General features: G+C 48.6%; 2 protein-coding genes across 2 annotated transcripts in view; one reads left to right on the forward strand and one right to left on the reverse strand.

Moving 5' to 3' along the window:
* The window catches only part of MTOR (mechanistic target of rapamycin), a gene marked incomplete at its 5' end in the record, with an annotated part of 98,189 nt that overhangs the window by 64,722 nt on the left and 14,496 nt on the right, over positions 1-18,971 (reverse strand). Inside the window, 2 exons of the mRNA XM_018559022.1 lie at positions 2,259-2,398; positions 6,854-6,929. Of these exons, the coding sequence (XP_018414524.1) occupies positions 2,259-2,398; positions 6,854-6,929 (216 nt within the window). The remainder of the gene's footprint in view (positions 1-2,258; positions 2,399-6,853; positions 6,930-18,971) is intronic.
* The window catches only part of ANGPTL7 (angiopoietin like 7), a 22,656-nt gene continuing 7,779 nt past the window's right edge, over positions 4,095-18,971 (forward strand). Inside the window, exon 1 of the mRNA XM_018559033.1 lies at positions 4,095-4,105. The gene's annotated coding sequence lies outside the window, so the exon portion shown is untranslated. The remainder of the gene's footprint in view (positions 4,106-18,971) is intronic.

The raw sequence follows: 18,971 nt of genomic DNA on the forward strand, positions 1-18,971 counted from the left end.
AGTGGGGGGGGGGGGGGGCGGATCAAAGCAAAGCTGGCACACGTTTTCTCTAAAGGAATTCGGAGAGCTTTACATTATTACATTTCTGCTTCCATTACCTGGCCAGATTTTGATCTCCTTGGCTGGACGACAGAACAGACAGTATATATTACCGAGCGCCAATTCCAGATTGAGGCATTTGACCCGGTTAATAAGAACGCTACGGGGGTGTCATTTTAGGAATCACAAACACGTGTTGAACATACTAAGTGCCTGCAGAGCCGTGCCTGTCCTCTCTTCGGATCCTCTTGGTGTATAACGCAGGCAGGCTGCGCGCGTGAGAACCCAGATTATGATCGCGGTCCTTTGAAGCGGCGAGCGCGCTGACAAGCCGACACTATCTGGAAGCGGACGAGCGCCTCGGCTTCTTGTCATTTTATTATTCGTCTCGCAGCGAAGGTTCAAACCGCTTGATCTCGTCTTCTATTATCAAAGACATCAAGACTCGCAGGGCTCTGCGCTGCTATATGGGGAATATTTATGTCTATTGCTCATCTAAAGCTGATATAAGCAGGACCAGGCGACACAGAGTATTTTGCATGATGTGTTAAAGAAGAACTCCGGGAATATAACAAAGCTTACCTTAGCAGTGGGGCCACCTCGGCGCTGTAAGAGTTAAGGTCTTGTTTTGTCTAAAGGGCTAAAATAAAACAGATTATATACTCGGCTGATCCTCAGCCCCCGAGCAGTTTGCTCTCACTCTGCTTTGTGGCTGTGGAATGTCCCTTGGAGGCCTCATTATGGATGCACCGATGGCGGTTTTTCTGTATTGAGTATTGATATTTTTGGTTGGTACTCCCGATACCGAAAACCAATACTGGAAGTCCCATTAAGGAAGCCGGGCGATGTGTAATGACTCACTGCCCAGCTTCCTAAATAGCCGGGAAGCTGTCCCCATGCTCCCATGTCAACAGGTGACGAGGAAGCATGGAGCCGGCTTCTGGCCACTCAGGAAGCCGGGGGGCGAGTCATTACCCCCACCCCGGCTTCCTGATTGGTCGGGAAGCCTCTCCCATGCCCCCTCATCACCAGGTGACGAGGAAGCATGGAGCTAGCTTTCTGGCCAATCAGGAATCCGGGGGGGCTTCTTGATTAGCCGGCTCCCTCGTCACCAAGTGATGCCTGGTGTAGCAATTGTAGAGGGAATACCTGGCAGGGAGCTGAGCGATGCACCAGGACATGCTGGGGCTCGGAGCCGGAGGGGCGGCCAAGTCCCCCAAGCAGCGGTCTATCGTGTCCTATATGACTCCGGAGGTGAGTGCGGGGCGGCCTAATCTAGTGCCAGCAACGCCCTCCTTCGTGTGTCATAGTGCCGCTGTGCCCGCAGACATGCCAGCCTGCTCCATTCACACTGTCTGCCCATGTCGTCACCAAGAGACCAGGGAGCATGGAGCTGGCTTCCCGGCCAATCAGGAAGCCGGGAGGCGTATAATGACTCGCCGCCCAGCTTCCTGATACCGGAACTCCCGGTATCGCGACAATTTGGGCGAGTACAAGTACTCGTCCAAATGCTTGGTATCAGCACCAATACTAGTATCGGTGCATCCCTAGTCCTTATATCTAATACAGGTCCAATGGACATGCATTACATGTGATGTTGTGAACAGTCCCTCAATCACCAGAGCCCAGAGGAAAAGAGGCTGCGGGCACCAACCTAGCAACCTGGTGAGACTGATGACTTAGCCACATGGTGGGACTTAAGCAGTTAACCCCTTGTAATGCAGGCGGTACCCCCACTGCAAGGAAGTCTTTTCAATTCCTGATGTTCTTCATTAAAGATCTGAGCAATGTGTGTTTCCAAAGGTAACATCAACCAGGCTTTTGCACTGCAGCCTCAGGCCTGTGCTGGGAAAGTCCCTGTGGTATTGAAATACACAATAATCCATTGCAAGTTACAAATGATTCCTAATACTCTACATCAGGGGTAGCCAAACTCCGGCCATCCAGCTGTGGTAAAACCACAAATCCCATGATGCATCTCTCTCCGGGAGTCATGTTTGTGACTGTAAGAATCTTGCAATGCCTCATGGGATTTGTAGTTCCACCACAGCTGGAGGGCCAGAGTTTGGCTACCCCTGCTCTACATATACTGCACACATGGATTGGGCATGAAGCGGCACTGGATGATCTACGATGTATCATCCATGTCCCAAGAGCAGAATCCTCTTTGTGAACCCAGTCGTGTTCGATATAACATGGTAGGTGGACTGTGAACTCACCATTCTCCCAGCGCCTCCAGGCATCGCATGCGCCCCAAAATCAACTCCGAGTCATCCTTGTTCACCTCCAGCTTCTTCTCGTAGGCCACCAGGGCGTCCTCCCATTCGTGGAGCTTCTCGTACCAGGTAGCCTGGATCTCCTGCAGAAGGAAACCATGACAGAGACAACCTTAGGAAGAATCTGACACATAACTGTACACCAACCTGGCTTGATCGGTATTAGGGAACGGCAAAAAACATTCGCACGTCAATATCTCTGCAAAAAGATTTGACATTTCTGTCACTTGGCATTGCCTGTTTTCTGCTGTCTGCCATTTTATGCTAAAGAGGGCTGAAATGTCGGTAAACTGTATTCTTCTACAGGATTAACAGACCTGTACCTGCCCCCTCCCCCGCCTGTTCCGCCAGTCAGCGCTGGAGGATCGGAGCGGGGAGAGGGGGGGGAATCCCTGCGGGGGGCCACGGCTCTCTGCAGGGAGATGATCGGAAAGTGAGCGAGCGACGGTATGTGTTCACTGACTTCCCGATCAATAGAGCCGACATGTGACAGCTTCTTTGTCACAGGTCGGCTCTAACTATGAGAATGAGTGAAAATCCCTCACCTCATACTTCTCCTTTAAACCTCTTGAATTGCTTTTGATCTGAAAGTTTCAGAATGTACAGATTTTATTTTCCACAAGCCAAGTGAAATATTTCTTAGAAACACATAACTAGTCAGGAGACGTTTCCCTTTCTTCCTGAACATAACCTCTCTCTTCCTGTGGTTAGCGGTGGAGTTGATTGTGGGATTCTTTGGATTAGGATCTATAAACTTTCCTGGGAAGTTGTGGTTTTGGGGCACGTCAAGAGGTGGCCCGCTAATCCTCGGGTTTCCAGGATCCTCTCTGATCGTCTTACACGACTTCACGGAGACCTGCGGTCTTCTCTCTGAGGTCATGGCTCATTGCCCCGGGTCTCTGGGACCTGCGGTCTTCTCTCGGAAGGTCATGGCTCATTGCCCCGGGTCTCTGGGACCTGCGGTCTTCTCTCTGAGGTCATGGCTCATTGCCCCGGGTCTCTGGGACCTGCGGTCTTCTCTCGGAAGGTCATGGCTCATTGCCCCGGGTCTCTGGGACCTGCGGTCTTCTCTCGGAGGTCATGGCTCATTGCCCCGGGTCTCTGGGACCTGCGGTCTTCTCTCGGAGGTCATGGCTCATTGCCCCGGGTCTCCTCTCTGATGTCCTGGCTCATTGCCCCGGGTCTCCTCTCTGAGGAGGTCATGGCTCATTGCCCCGGGTCTCCTCTCTGAGGAGGTCATGGCTCATTGCCCCGGGTCTCAGAGACCTGCGGTCTTTTCTTTGAGGTGCTGGCTCATTGCCCCGGGTCTCCTCTCTGAGGTGCTGGCTCATTGCCCCGGGTCTCCTCTCTGAGGTGCTGGCTCATTGCCCCGGGTCTCCTCTCTGAGGTGCTGGCTCATTGCCCCGGGTCTCCTCTCTGAGGTGCTGGCTCATTGCCCCGGGTCTCCTCTCTGAGGTGCTGGCTCATTGCCCCGGGTCTCCTCTCTAAGGTCATGGCGCATTGTCCCGGGTCTCTGAGACCTGCGGTCTCCTCTCTGAGGTGCTGGCTCATTGCCCCGGGTCTCCGAGACCTGTTGTCTTCTCTCCGAGGTCCTGGCTCATTGCCCCGGGTCTCCTCTCTGAGGTCCTGGCTCATTGCCACGGGTCTCGGTACTCCTGGGATACCCCTGATCAGCACAGAGCCGGGGACTTGGCTTTGAGGGAGATTTGCGAGCGGTGCCTTTGGACGGCGGGGATGGCCCCGCTCGGGGGTGCCTCTCGTACAATAACGTTATTCTCTGCAAGGGTGAGGTAATTGGGAGACATTTCGGTCGCAGTTGAGCCCCGCAGGAAGCAATTAAAGCCGTTCTCCACCGTTCCCCTAACACAGAAGGGCCTTTGTGAAGAGGCCTCAGATAGGGGAATGGATTTGACTCGGCCGCTTCTGTCAGCCCTTCTCCTCCTGTGTTCTCTGCTTCTGCCACCGTCCATAGAAAAGCTCAACTTAAAGCTCAAGTAGAATCTAATTATATTTTGCTTTTCCTGGTTTCTACCCCCTCCCCCAACATCAGCATGCTAATGATATTTCTATAACGGAAACCTTTCCTTTTTCATTACATCCCTTATTTTATACCCGGTGATGTCATCGCTGGGTCTCTGTGCTTTTGTATGCAATGCAGGCAGATCATGGCTGGGGGGGAGGTGCTGTACAAAGCTTCCTGAAACCATAACAGCACCCTATGTCAGTACTCCTCTCAAGAGCCCTTGGCACTGGGCCAGCTCTTTGGAGGCGTCAGGGCTATCCCTATAATGGCCCAAAGAGGCGGCAGCATCTCTTTGGGTCACCAGGAGTGGGGCGGGGGGGTTACAGGGTTTGGGCGGCAGGCAGGCAGGTGCAGCAATGCAGATTTGTTGCTCAATATTTGCAGGGTGCTGTACATAGCTTCCCTGCCTCAGTACTCCTCTAAAGAGTCCTCAGCCCTAATACAGGAAGTGGGCGGACTCTTGGGAGGAGTTATGCAAATATCAAAATGTCAATTTGAGTGGTTTTCAGTCTGAAGTATTGGGAGTTTCTAGGCAGGCTGTATTTGCATGCAGACTGCCCTAGGTAATGCTGAGCCTCCATGATTGACAGAACTGAAATCCAATTAATGAAAGGGGCGGGGCCAGGGACAGTGAGGCTAGAGAGTAAAGTGCTAGATGATCCCCTTCTTTGAGCCACTTCCCGTCTACATGCACTTGCTCCTGCGTCAGCTGTACAGCACTGCTCAGGACCGCTTTCCTGGTGTACACCATGTTTGAGCAGCGCGTGTCAGCAGGGACCGAACATGACAAGGTGACAACACAAAAGCCCAACAGGAAGACAGGGACAGAGCGGTGTTGCCCTACAACAGGAAGTTTCTGAACAAAGACTTTCAATGGGCAGGATCACCAGGGATAGTTAAAGAAGAACTCCGGAGAAATCTTTTCTCAACCCTGGGCAGTGGGGCTACCCCCCGCAATGCAAGAGTTAAGTGCTCGTTTTGGTCTAGGGAGGAAAATACTCACCTGATCCTCGGAGCCGGCTTGCTCTTACACTGGTCCCTGGAGCCTCTATCGTACTCTGCTACAGCGGTCTAAAGATCCTGTCCGATACACAGTGTATAGAACGTGAGGACGCAGGGGGACAGATCATCACTGCAGCATAGGAGGAGAGAGAGGCTGGAGGAAGTGCCGTCACCGCAAGCTAGCTACGAAGATCGGGTGAGTATAAGTTTGTTTTCCTCCCGGGAGCAGAACGAGCACCACTGCAAGGGTTAACATTCATTTCCCCGGAGTTCTCCTTTAAGATTGAAAACCTTGGACATAACAGAAGCATGTTAGATTTCAACGAGTCGGTTCAGATTCACTTTAATAAATGTTTTGTGTTATATAAAAAAAAAGGAGTTTTTAAAGGATTGAGGATGTGTGAAGGATAAAAGCGCACAGAGGGAGCTTTACACAGTGTAGCAGATCAGTAACACAAAGTACATATAACCCGTGTTCAGATCACGCGTGTCAGCTTTTCCAGATGTGAGGCAATGTTCACACGTGAGAACTGTCATATAAAAGGTAGGCCGCAATCCTAGAACACATCTGGACCATCATACGGGTGAATGTACGTACATATGTTACAGATGCAACAGATTATGTTAGAGCGGCTTCACACCTGTGTGTAACGGCAATGCTTATTAATGCTGCGGACCTCGGGGGTCAGCAGCGGTGCCGCCCCACGAGGTCAGCAGCGGTGCCGCCCCACGAGGTCAGCAGCGGTGCCGCCCCACGAGGTCAGCAGCGGTGCCGCCCCACGAGGTCAGCAGCGGTGCCGCCCCACGAGGTCAGCAGCGGTGCCGCCCCACGAGGTCAGCAGCGGTGCCGCCCCCGAGGTCAGCAGCGGTGCCGCCCCCGAGGTCAGCAGGGGTGCCGCCCCCGAGGTCAGCAGGGGTGCCGCCCCCGAGGTCAGCAGGGGTGCCGCATTAGACCCCCCATGTGACCCTGAAGCCCGGTGCAGACCTCTGCGATCCGGATGTCATGCGGCCCTGCACAACGTGGCGATACACGACGCGCGGCTGTTTTTCCGTGTTTGGAAGCATGCGGGGAAACCGCGCGATCTGCCCGCCACGACTGGGGTGCCCTTAGAAAACAATGGCACCCGCAGCGCGATCGGTTCACACCTTGGCGACTCCTGACCGCTCGGAATCGCCTACGTGTGCACCGGCCCTAAGAGATGCCGCCTGGGGCAATAGCCTTAGGCTGCCTCATTATAGGGCCAGCCCTGGGTAAAAGTCTCATTAAATTGTATTTTCTAGGCGCCCAATATTACTTTTTTTTTTTTTTACTATACTTACCTATATCCATTTTAGAATCAGAACACATATGAGAGGTACGTACCACAAATAATCACCATTTTTATTTATTTTTATCCCACCACTTTTGGGATTCTTAGCGTACCGCACATAATTCCAATACACAAAATGGCTTTGATGTGTTATTTTTGTCGGCTCCATTATGCCGCAACCCCTGAACACAGGGCACACTCACCAATTCCCCGTAATGCTTCATGGCAAACTCTAAGACCCCGGCTGCTGCCTCCGGCTGCTGGAGCTTATTGTTAATGCTGAAAGAGACAAAAGAGAGAAGACAGACAATGAGAGAGACGGCCTCCTGGACGCAGCGCGGCGATATAAAACACAGGCATCCATGCGCCCAGCGTGGCAGACAGCCAAGCTCTTATGTAATGGCCAATAACGTTGAACTATCCCAACAATGTCATCGAGTGTTATTTTATGGTCGCACGCACACAGCTCCGTGAATGCCGCGTCCGGGTACTGCAAACAAGAGCCGTGCACCAAGATGGGAGCAAGTCTCAGTAACTCATCCCCCCCTCCCCATAGGATGAACTCCATGGACCTGTGTCTTTACTCAACCCCAACAACTATGTGTACCATATATGTGAGGTAGCAAGGTAGACTGCACACCAGGGGCTGGCAACCGGCCCTCCAAGGCATGCTGGGACTTGTAGTTCATACACAGAGATGCATGCTAAATCCAGCCATATGTGCTTGTGTATGGGACCTCCTAAACTATGATGAGCAACGGCTCCACATTTCCCTTGAGATCCATTGGCCGGTGATGTCAGCATGTGACCGCAGACAATGTGGCTGGAAATGACAGTCGTTTCATGTTCTTCTGCACGGATACATGACGGACGTGTCGCAATGTTCAGAAATTGTGTCAAAGCAGCTCACTTTATGGCATTAAGTCCTCCTATAGCTCTAGTTAGGTGACTTTGCCTATGTTGATATGTCAACATTCTGCTGCAGGCAGGGGAAGCATTTCCTCAATCTCCCCTCCCCCAGTGATCAGTCTGCTGCAGGCAGGGGAAGCATTTCCTCAATCTCCCCTCCCCCAGTGATCAGTCTGCTGCAGGCAGGAGAAAGCATTTCCTCAATCTCCCCTCCCCCAGTGATCAGTCTGCTGCAGGCAGGACAAAGCATTTCCCCAGTCTCCCCTCCCCCAGTGATCAGTCTGCTGCAGGCAGGAGGAAGCATTTCCTCAGTCTCCCCTCCCCCAGTGATCACTCTGCTGCAGGCAGGAGGAAGCATTTCCTCAGTGGCTCACAGGAGCAGAGGGGGAGCAAGGCTGCAGGGACTGGTCTAGAAGCTAGGAGGGACTGAGGTTCGGGTGAGTATACTGTATCTTTGTTATTATGGACCCTAGACTAAAAAGAAGCACTTAACCCTTGAAGTTCAGGGGGAGCACCACTGCAAGGGTTACGTATGACTCGGATTTCTTCTTTAAGCAGCACAGAATCCCCTAGGCCAGGGGTGGCCAAACTCCGGCCCTCCAGCTGTGGTGAAACTGCAAATCCCATCATGCACCTGGGAGTCATGCCTGTGGCTAAGAAAGTCTTGCACTGCATCATGGGACTTGTAGTTCCACAACAGCTGGAGGGCCGGAGTTTGCCCAACCCTGCCCTGGGCAGTACAAAACCACAAATACGTCACAAACCAATTTTGGTTGGTATATCCCCCGATGGCACGAGCATCTCTGGCAATGGAATGTCACAAACATTTGAACAATGGCCTCTTTATGATCACTGAGGAGAGACCGCGTGCCAAACAGGACGCTCCGCTCCGCTGCTATTCTTTCCCTAAATCATCGAACAACAAAAAACAAGAAGAAAAAAAACCTGAAAATTCAACTCTCATCAGAAAAATCGTTTTTAGAGCACAAAGATCTCCGGATTGCGTCTCTTTTATGGATTCAATATTTATGAAATCAAACAAATTCAATTTCTCCGCGGCAGTAGCTCACAACGCAAACCACATTTCCACGGTCGGAAAAAAAAATGAGAATCTGGGCTCCGTACAATGAACTTACAGATCAACCGCCGGCCCGGCCGCCGCTTTGGAAAAAAGACGAGAGAATAACAAATACGAGAGATTTAAAACTGGAGGCCGAATACATCATACGCGTTAATGAGCCCTCCAGACGCGAAGGTGAAAGGTGCTTCTGTTGAAACGGCGATTATTTTCACAGCACGGCGCGGCATCTGGGGGTTTCCGAATCGCGATCTTAAACCAAAAGCCATCGCCGCGTCATAAAAGCTCTTTGACGTTAAGAGCGGCCCTTCGCGCTGCGCTCCCAGGGCCTTGATTGAGGTCTTTGCGGTTCTTGAGGTTGACACTTTGAGTGAAGGGGCCCCGCCGAGCGCTCCGGGTGTATTTATTGACACTACGAGAGCGGAGAAAGTCAAAAGGCAAACACTGGGTTTCCTTTTCCTAAGAGCCTGTCTGTCAGGCTCCCTCACATCTGCAGGCCAGACGTGCCGCTCGTCAACTTTTGCGGGGACTCGCGCTGTTCTGAGCCGCGGGGCTGCCAGGACAATGAAAGTCTTGTGCTCTTGCGGTTGAACTCGGGGTAAGGGACCCCCCCTGGGCCAAGTTCTCAGAGAGACATGAAAGTGAAAAAGGGGTATTAGGGCACCTTCCAGCAGGCACGCGTTACATAACCTTACACAAAGAACTTCAGTGACGGTTTTATTAGGAATTCTGCAGGATCCACACGGGAATCAGATTCAACGCGATGACTGGCGAGGAAGGAGGGGGGCAGAAATGTATTAATACCGTGTCGGCACATGTTCGCCATAAAAAGTTTTGGAAACGTTTATTTACTTTTCACAGAATTCACCCCATTTGCTTCTGTAGAAAATTCCTAGATCTTCAAGGCAGGATGTGTGCGTTTATACCTGACCACTATTATATGACCCTCTGGAAGACGTTTCATCGTAATATAAAAACTGCATATGGAACAAGAAGTGGTAACTCACATACACCCCCCAAGGAATACAAAATATGACTGAGACCACAGACGTGGATGGAGTATTAAAGGAGAACTATGGGGTCAGGGCGTTTCCCCATAGTTCTCCTTAGGGTAACGGGAGGACACAAACTAGCGTTCTCCCGTTAACCTAAGCTCGCGGTATACTGAGACGCCGCAGCGGATCTCGACATCGATGTCGAGATCCGCCCAGCTGCGTGACTGACAGCTGGCTCTGCCTATCTAGAGGCAGAGCCAGCTGTACCCGCCCCCTCCCCCGTCCTTTCTGCCAGTCAGCGCTGGCGGATCGGAGCGGGGAATCCAGCCCCTCCCCTGTCACGGCAGAGAGCCGTAACAGGAGCGAGAGGTGAGCGAAAGCCGGTATGTGTTCCCTCACCTCCCGATCTACTGAGCCGACCTGCGACAGTCTCATTCTCACAGGTCGGCTAGAACTATGAGGTGAGTGAAAAGCACTCGCCCCATAGTTCTCCTTTAATGGTAGCCCACATAACATGTGTCCCGAGACACCACACCCCCAAGGAATACAAAACAAAATATGAGTGAGACGCAGAGAGACTTGTAGATAACAATTGGGTTGTTTTACTTCTGGAGATACAATAGCTCTAAATATTTTACCCTTGAGGATGGGTCCGTCTTACCAGATCAATAACCCATATAAAAGCATAAATCAAACAAAAAAGGTTCAGGCTACCTATAGGGAGTCCAAGGGTTAATTTAAAGATCGGGACAGACCAAAAGTTTAAATTTTGTTCTTAGAAAAAGGATTTTTTCATGTAAAATTGAGTAACAGACATGGCCAATCTCTACTTATCGACCAATTAAAAACAATACAAAAAGATTTGAACTGACTATGAATACGGTAATCTATCACTTATTTACTATTCTGCTCTGTACTTTTATTTTATATATTTATTTATTCATTTTTATTAAATATTTTTATTTTTTACTTTACTTTTAGGGGCTTCGAGCCCTGATATTTCCCTTTTAAAATAGAAAAAGAGATTGAGAATACAGAGTCCTCAATCTCTTTTTCTGCAGCCTCTGTTATCAATGAACGGGAATCCTCTATACTGAGTGTTCCTGTCCATTCATAACATGAGGACAGAGTATGTTTACTATAACTACAACCATGAATGAACAGGAGGTGATGTAGATCACTTCCCATTCATTCATAATTGAGGATATAGTTAACATGCAATGTCCTCAATTATTTGCGATCACTGATCACTCCTTGTACCCGCTCTCCATCCTGACACGCTGTCACAGGAGGCTGAGCGAGCGGTTCGGGGAGGAGAGCCCAGCCTCCTGTGACAGCGCGGCCTGTCTCCGCCCACACACCGCTCTGCCGGACTGTGATAGGGGGCTGAGCGGTGTGGGAGGAGAGACACAGTCCGCTCACAGCGCTCTCCTCTCGCAGCGCTCGGCCGCCTGTGACAGTTTCTCTCCTCACTGCTGGGACACAGAGCAGTGCCCAGCGGGGAGGAGAGAAACCTGGGATGTGCCGATGTATCGGCAGGAAAATTGCATTTTCAGCCGATATATCCGTGCATCGCTACCAGTGATGATCGAATGCCGAGGCAATTATGATAAAGATTAGATACATTTATATAGCCTTACAGATACCTTTGAGGGCAACCATAATGTTGATGAGGCCCATGATTAAATTGAGTTCGACACCCCTGACCTAAGTGTTCGGGTCAAAATATAAAACCTACCTTGCTGGGCAATGTGTTTTTTTTAATTCTGCATTCATTATTGAAAAAAAAAGTTTAATACTACTTTAACCCTTACCCTAAAATCAATCTTGAAGCCAGACGCACCTGTTGATCCGGCCATGTGCCACACATATAGGTAGTAAACAATAAAGTGTAAAGAAAAAAAGACCTTGTGACTCTTCACATAACTGTGTACATAGAGAGTGTTCACCTGCACTGGTTTTCCTTTTGAAGTTCACGCTGTAAACGGCAGACATGTTGGAACACAGAGACCGCAGACTATTTATAAACCCGCCATAATGTTCCAATCACTGGAACAGTGGCAAAAACGTTGAGAACCCCCCGCCCCCCAACTAATAAAACAAGGCAACTGAATGTTCTTTGTTATTGTACTTTATTGGATGATTAGTTTTTCCATTTGGAAAGAGTTCGAGGACCTTTGGCTGAGACGCCCAAAATGTCCACATTCAGGTGGACAGCAAAGAGGGAAATAAATAAAAACTGAGAAAGAACACAAGTTAAAAGACAAATTCACTGACAATGACTTTCCAGGGTCGAGCAGCTGCAAAGACCCCACCAGATTTTTGCCACAACCTGGGCCCTGGCAGATCTTACATCTGTCATGTCCCAACCCAACCGAGTCCTCCATTCAATGCTATGGAGAGTCAACTAGATGGGCCAAAGATGCATTAAATGCCCTCTACTGGATTTCTCTATAAAAAACTGACTTGAAGACATTGCAGGCCTTTTAAAAAGGTACTAGCCGAGATTCTTGCTCCACCCAAGAAGTCACTGACCTGGAACAAGCATACATGGCAAGAGATGAGACTTCGCTTGCATGCTTGTGCTGGGTTAGCAACTACCGAGACAGAGAAGCTAAATTTAGGATGAAAATTCCTGGAGCTCCTTTCAAGACAACTTGAAGTGAAGAAGAGAAGGAGCATGAAAAGGATGAATCAATCAGGTTGGTAGGCGCTAATGATTGTTTTTCATGATGAGTTGAAAGCCACGGCGTTTCAGGGTAAGAATTTCCCTTCTTCGAGGTTTGGATATGCTGGACAGTGACTGCCCAGAAAGGGGAAATTAGAGATGCTATATGAAACTTTCAGTGCGTGTGTCTTTGTTTTCTAGGAGTTCTAACGTCCCAACATATACACCGATCAGCCACAACATTGTGACCATCCGTCTAATGAGTAAGTTCCCCCTTTTCCTGACCCGTCCAGGCATGGGCTCCACTAGACCTCTGAAGGTGTGCTGTGGTGTCTAGCACCAAGCCATCAGCAACAGATCCTTCAAGTTCTGTAAGTTGAGAGGTGGGACCTCCGTGGATCGGACTTGTTTTTCCAGCACATCCCACAGATGCTCCAATGGATTGAGATCTGGAGAATTTGGAGGCCAAGTCATCACCTCGGACTTCTTGTTGTGTTCCTCAAACCATTCTTGAACCATTGTTGCAGTGAAGAAGGGCTCATTATCCTGCTGAAACCCTGACCACTCTGTGGCTATGCAGCCCTATTTGAAACAAACTTGGCTGCACTTTGTGTTCAGACTCCTTTCCATCAGAACCAGCAATAACTTTTCAGCAATATAATCCACAGTAGCTTTTTTATTGGATGGGACTACAAAGAGCAAGACTTCCTTCCCATGTGCATCAATGAGCCTTGGCCGCCCATGTCACGGTTCACCTGTCTTCCTTCCTTGGACCACTTTTGGTCTGTCCAGACCACTCCAGACCAGGAACATCCCACACGGGCTGCAGTTTTGGAGTTGCTCTGACCCAGACATTGCAATATGGTCCTTGTCCAAGTCACTGAAATCCTGACACTTGTCCATTTCTTCTGCTTCCAACACATAATGGGACAAAAATGTTCACTTCCTGCATAATATAGCCCTCCACTTCCAGGTGCCATTGTAATATACACTGAGTGGCCAGATTAGTATGATCACCTGACGTTTGTAGGCAAATTAGCTATAATTTGGCGCTGAAGTTGCTAGAGGGCCAGACCATTATAAATAGGGAAGCGGGTTGTTTACCACGACAGTAGAAGTGATTTGTTTCTGAAGATACGGGGAAACAACGCGATGTAACAGCCTTTAAACGCGGGATGATTGTTGGCGCTCGGAGCCATGGAGCGAGTATCAGCAAAACAGCAGAATTCGTTAAATGTTCAAGAGCAGCTGTTGTTAAAGTGTTTAAAGACCGGACTGTCAGCCGAAAATCTGGGTCTGAACGTGCGAATTGTGGCCGTCAGCGACTAGTCAATGTTAGGGCAGAACGGGGGAGGGGCAAGACTGGTACAAGACAGCAGAAGGGTAACAGCGCCGTGTCAGATTCCTCGCATCACCTTTCATCATCTCGTGGAGTCACGAGGCGGCCCAACGAAGTACTGATGGGGTGGCCATAATAATCTGGCTACTCAGTGTATATCCCCCCCACTTCCAGGTGCCATTGCAACCAGATCATCTATGTTATTCACTTACACCTCAGTGGTCATAATGTTATGGCCGATCGGAAACCTATCCTGTTATGCATGCTATAGTTGTTTTTGATACAATCAAAGCTTACTTAACAAAATCCTTTTCATGTGGTGAGTGCTGCCTTCTGTCTGCCCATCACTTTCACCAACGTCCTGGATTCCCAGTGTGCTGCTTTGCATCTCTTTTCCTGCTGCTTGATGTGTTGCAATCTTGATTACTCAAGACTATTTCCCATCATGCATTGCTTCCAGCAAGCAATGATAATGTTACATTGTACAGACGTTGAGTTGCAGTTCAGAAGGTTGAGTGAAATTGTGTCAGTGCATTAAAGAAGTACATCCTATGCGCATCCTCAGTAAGTTTACAATCTTCTAGCTCTATATGGGTATTAGGAGTAGGAGAGAACTTAGAGAACTATGGGGTTAGGGCTTTTACCCATAGTTCTCCTTAAGGGAGGGGGGAATCCAGTCCCTCCCCTGTCACGTCTCTCTGCCGTGACAGGATCGAGAAGTGAGCGAACGCCGGTATGTGTTCGCTCACTTCCCGATCTACTGAGCCGACCTGTGACAGTCTCATTGTCACAGGTCGGCTAGAACTATGAGGATGAGTGAAAAGCACTCGCCTCATAGTTCTCCTTTAAGGACATTTAATATAGAAATACAGATTCTTTGACCAGAGATACTGTTGATCTAATGAAAAATCAATGCAGCAATCCAGTGGGCAGAATAGATATGGATGCAGTGCACTCGCCTGCTGTCTCAACATTTCACTTGTGGGGGACAGTTAAAAATGTTCAAAGTGTCAGACATTGTACTCTAAACCAGTGCTTCTTAAAGTGTGGGTTGCGACCCCATATGGGGTCCCACAAGTGAACAGGGGGTCACGATCCGAGCCCCCGGCTGGGACCGCCATCAGGGGGGTATGGCCGGTACTTGTGTGAGGGGCCCAGGCGGCTGAGGAGGTCTGGGCTCCAAGCTAGATTGTTTTATTTCAGTTCAATGTATAATTTGCAGTGTAGTGTAGTTTTTAAGGTCGCGCCCCTCCCCCCCCCCTATGCACTTGGTACCTTCCTGAGCACGTGTGTGCATGGTTGGAGGAGGGAAAGAGACACTGACTGACTGGTGCTGGGGGGGAGAAGAGGAGAGAGACACCGACTTACGCTAGGGGAGGGGGGAAGACACCGACCGACGTTGGGGTCCCTTAAACATTTCCTCGGCCAAAAAGGGGTCACGAGTGGAGAAAGTTTAAGAAGGACTGCTCTAAACTACGGTAGCTTCTCCATCATTACAAAAAAAGTAAAATTGCTAAATGATTAAATGAAGTGGACCTCCGTGTTCCTTGGATACGTCTAAGATTTAGCAACACAATGAAAACACTACACCAACCTTTCCCGTATCTGTAAAAAAACAAAAACAAACGCTCCCACGATGCCTTGAAGAAACGTGCAGTCTAGCTGGTTATATAATGGAAGCATTTAGTCTTAATGGCTTCCTCTCCGTAATTTCCAGAACATTTCATTTTCTAGCTAGGACACATTTTTTTCATACATGATGACTAATGCGGAATTCAGACGGCTTCCCGGCTTCATCCAATCACCTCCCGGGACGGAAATTGTCTCCGCAAGGTGTTTTACTGTCTGAGGTGGGTCGGAAACCAAGCGGAAAAGTCGGATACCTCTGCAGACTCTGATTTTTAGGCATTTGTGTTTTTCTGGACCATCTGATCCTCTTTCCCAGCAGGCCTCCTCCTGCAGCGACTGGGAGCAATCGCTTTTCCTTGCTCGCATTCTTCGGAGATGAGGGGACTGTTTTTCAGCTGGTTTTCGGGATGAAGAAAAGACCTCGGGGAATTGCGTTCTTGTTGGGCGGGGTTGTCCAGGTCTGCTTATGTTATGTTATTTTCTGCCAGTGGTGGAGAAGCAGACGATGCCATCGAATGGCGTGAAATTCACTAGCTATTTCCCCTGTAATACTGCAAAGCCACAAAGTACTGACAGCCCAAGAGACTTAGAAGTCTGTACAAAACCAATGATGGGCTGTAGCTACAGCAACCGGATTCAATGGCGATAGCTGGCCTTACACCTATATACGTAGCTACAATACATACAAGTGTTTGGAATTTACATTTCCGTTGCCACATAAAGCCATGGTTGTGACAAATACTAAGCCCTGCAGCTCCCTGTGTCCACCTGCATCCTCATTGGAAAAAGCAGAACACCCCTGAGGCTCTGCTCCTTCTGTTAGATGTCAAGTATGGGCGGCGCAGTGGTTAGCACTTCTGCCGTGCACCAGAGGGTCTATGGTTCAAATCCCGGGCAGGTCAATATCTTCAAGCCGTTTGCATGCTCTCCCTGTTCTTGTGTGATACTTCCGGTTTCCTCCCTGGTAGGTTAATGGGCTCCGGTCTAAATTGGCCCTCACATGTTGGCATGTGGGACCTTAGATTGTAAGCTCCTTGAGGGCTGATGTAGTTTCATTGTCCCAGGTCGGCTCGTACTATGAGGTGAGTGATTTTCACTCACCTCATAGTTCTCCTTTAACTTTTTTCATTGGGTCTTCGGAAACTGACACCGTGTATGTGGACTCCACAATCAATCTATAGTTGGATGTTTGGTGTGAGTTTGCACAGCGTCTGTCGGACGTTGGCTGCTTGGACCAGCTGCTGATGGATGCAAATTCATGGATGTATGTGGTCAAAGTCCACATACAAGGGTTCATTTTCCCAAGACACAATGGGGGGAGCAGAGAGAGGTGCACTCCTTAAAGTAGTATTAAACTCTCAAACTTTTTTTCAATAACGAATCCAGATCAAAACAAGTCTACACTGAGTGGCCAGATTATTATGACCACCCCATCAGTACTTTGTTGGGCCGCACATCGCCCAGCAAATCGTTGCTTTAGATTTTCGCACAAAAACACTTACAATCATCATGTTTCTAAACAGCTGCTCCCATCTCTCTCAGCTCAGCTTTCCTGAACTTCCTGTCCAGTATAAGATTACAAGGGGCAGAGCAGACTCCAGCAACTGCTCATCTACTAGCTCGGGGAGGGAAGTAGATTGATTTGCTGTGTTTGTGGAGACACGCAGCTTACTAGCACACACAAGGGTGACTCCATAGCACTCTCCTTGAGAAAGGAGTCACTCTGAAACAGGAAGTCAGGACCACTGCTCAGGGGATCAGCTGATTCTGCAGGAAACTGAAACTCAACCAGCGTCCATTGTAAGAGATTTCATCAGCATTTGGAATCGCTCAAATTCCTTTTGACTTTAATATCACTTTAAAAAAAAAAAAAACCTTTCTATCAATCTGCAGCTGCTGCAATTTTCAATTCAACGCAACCCAGCGGTCTGGAGGCGCTCTGCGCACCACTGGTGTATAGTAAAACAGTAGAAAGGTATCATGGCACACTCACAAGCCCGCATGCAAAACAACTTGTCTCACCACTAAGGTTAATAACAGAGGTTTGGATACAGGTCTTCTGCAGAAAATGTGAAAGCCGCACTGCCGCGCCAAGGCACCTCTATATAGTGTGGTCCTAACTCTAAACTATGAGAGTCTCCATCTTGGAGCACATAGGGGCAGAAGATTTCAAATTGGGTGCAGGTTTGTCAGGAGGAAGCCCAACCTCCTTAAAGGCTGTGCGGCTTTCACATTTTCTGCAGAAGACGTGTATCCAAACCTCTGTCATTAACCTTAGTGGTGAGACAAGTTGTTTTGCATGCGGGCTTGTGAGTGTGCCATGATGCCCTTCTACTGTTTTAAGCCCATTTCGTGTGCACCTTGCTGTATAGCCGGTGACGAATTGCTGAGTGCGTTTGTCGTTTGTTTTGCTTGACCACTGGTGTATAGAACACCCCCAGAAGCGTTATTTCCTGGCGCTGGGATTTTCTCAGAAATGTGCACAAAAGGTACAAATACGATTTTTAGGTAAATCGCTATTTTAAGGTATTTTATTTTTGGTAAGATGATCCTGCCTATGAGTCTACTAAAAAGGGATACAGACACAGCAGCTGTCCTCATTAGAACAATAATATTTGTTTAGGTGGTTACAATGAACGTAGATCCTCCCATTCATGAATCAGTCTAGAAAGGACATGATGGAACGCAGCTATTTCTTCAGAACACAAAGGTCAGAATCTGCCAAATGTATGGTAAAATACTGTCCTTGTAATGTACAAAGATCACCCAGAGGGGATTTTTTTTTTTCCGTAAACAAAAAAGTGAAGTTACACGTTAATGGAAACTTCTCCCGAGTACTGGGACTTGCACTGATAATTTTTCATACAGAAAAACAGGATTTTTGTAGTCAACGTGAAATCCTTTTCTATGCGTTCACTGAAGGACACAGTGGGGACGAAGATCGTAGATCTGGAAACACCGATCTTAACATTCCATATTGGATCAAATGGGGTTTCTTGAATGAAAACCACATTCACAGATTTGTTCAAGAAAAAATCCCTTCGATTTGTTTCGGCACTACGGTCAAATTCGATCTTTGAATGGACCCCATGAACTATTCGCTAATTACATTTATTTTCAAACGGAATGCTAACCGTCTATACCCAGATTAATGGAAGCGCGCTCTGCCCCCGACAATCTCCTGCAGTAACATGAACACGAGACTTCTTTTCTCTGGAAAAATTTCAGAATCATAGAGAAGAAAATGTGTACGTCCAGCCCTGCCCCGAGGACAGACCCGTGTGAATGCCAGTCATCATTAAACTCAGTTATGTAGACCTTCCCTCGTCATATTCCATGATGGTTTTCGCACGGCAAAGAATATTTTTAGGTAACACGTTCGGATGTTGCTTCTGCTCGAGGATTTACATTCCACGTAAAACATTATAAACAGACAACATTAAATCTGAATTTTATAATAGTAAGTTTATACATATTACATCGAAAATTAAGATGTAGCTCACTACTCTAAAATCTCAATTTGTAATTGGTCTTCCAGCACTTGGCGTGCGCAACCAAAACGCAGCCGGTCAATACCTGATATGCCGGCTGGACAAATCTCTGGAGTCATGTAGCCAATGCGCCTGGAAAATTACAGCCAAACTGTTTTCTAGTTGTTGTCAATGGAGCTTGCTCCTAAAAAAATAAATCCTGCTAGATCCAA

The sequence above is a fragment of the Nanorana parkeri genome, unplaced genomic scaffold (assembly GCF_000935625.1).
Source record: "Nanorana parkeri isolate BGI_ZX_2015 unplaced genomic scaffold, ASM93562v1 scaffold376, whole genome shotgun sequence".
NCBI lineage: Eukaryota > Metazoa > Chordata > Amphibia > Anura > Dicroglossidae > Nanorana > Nanorana parkeri.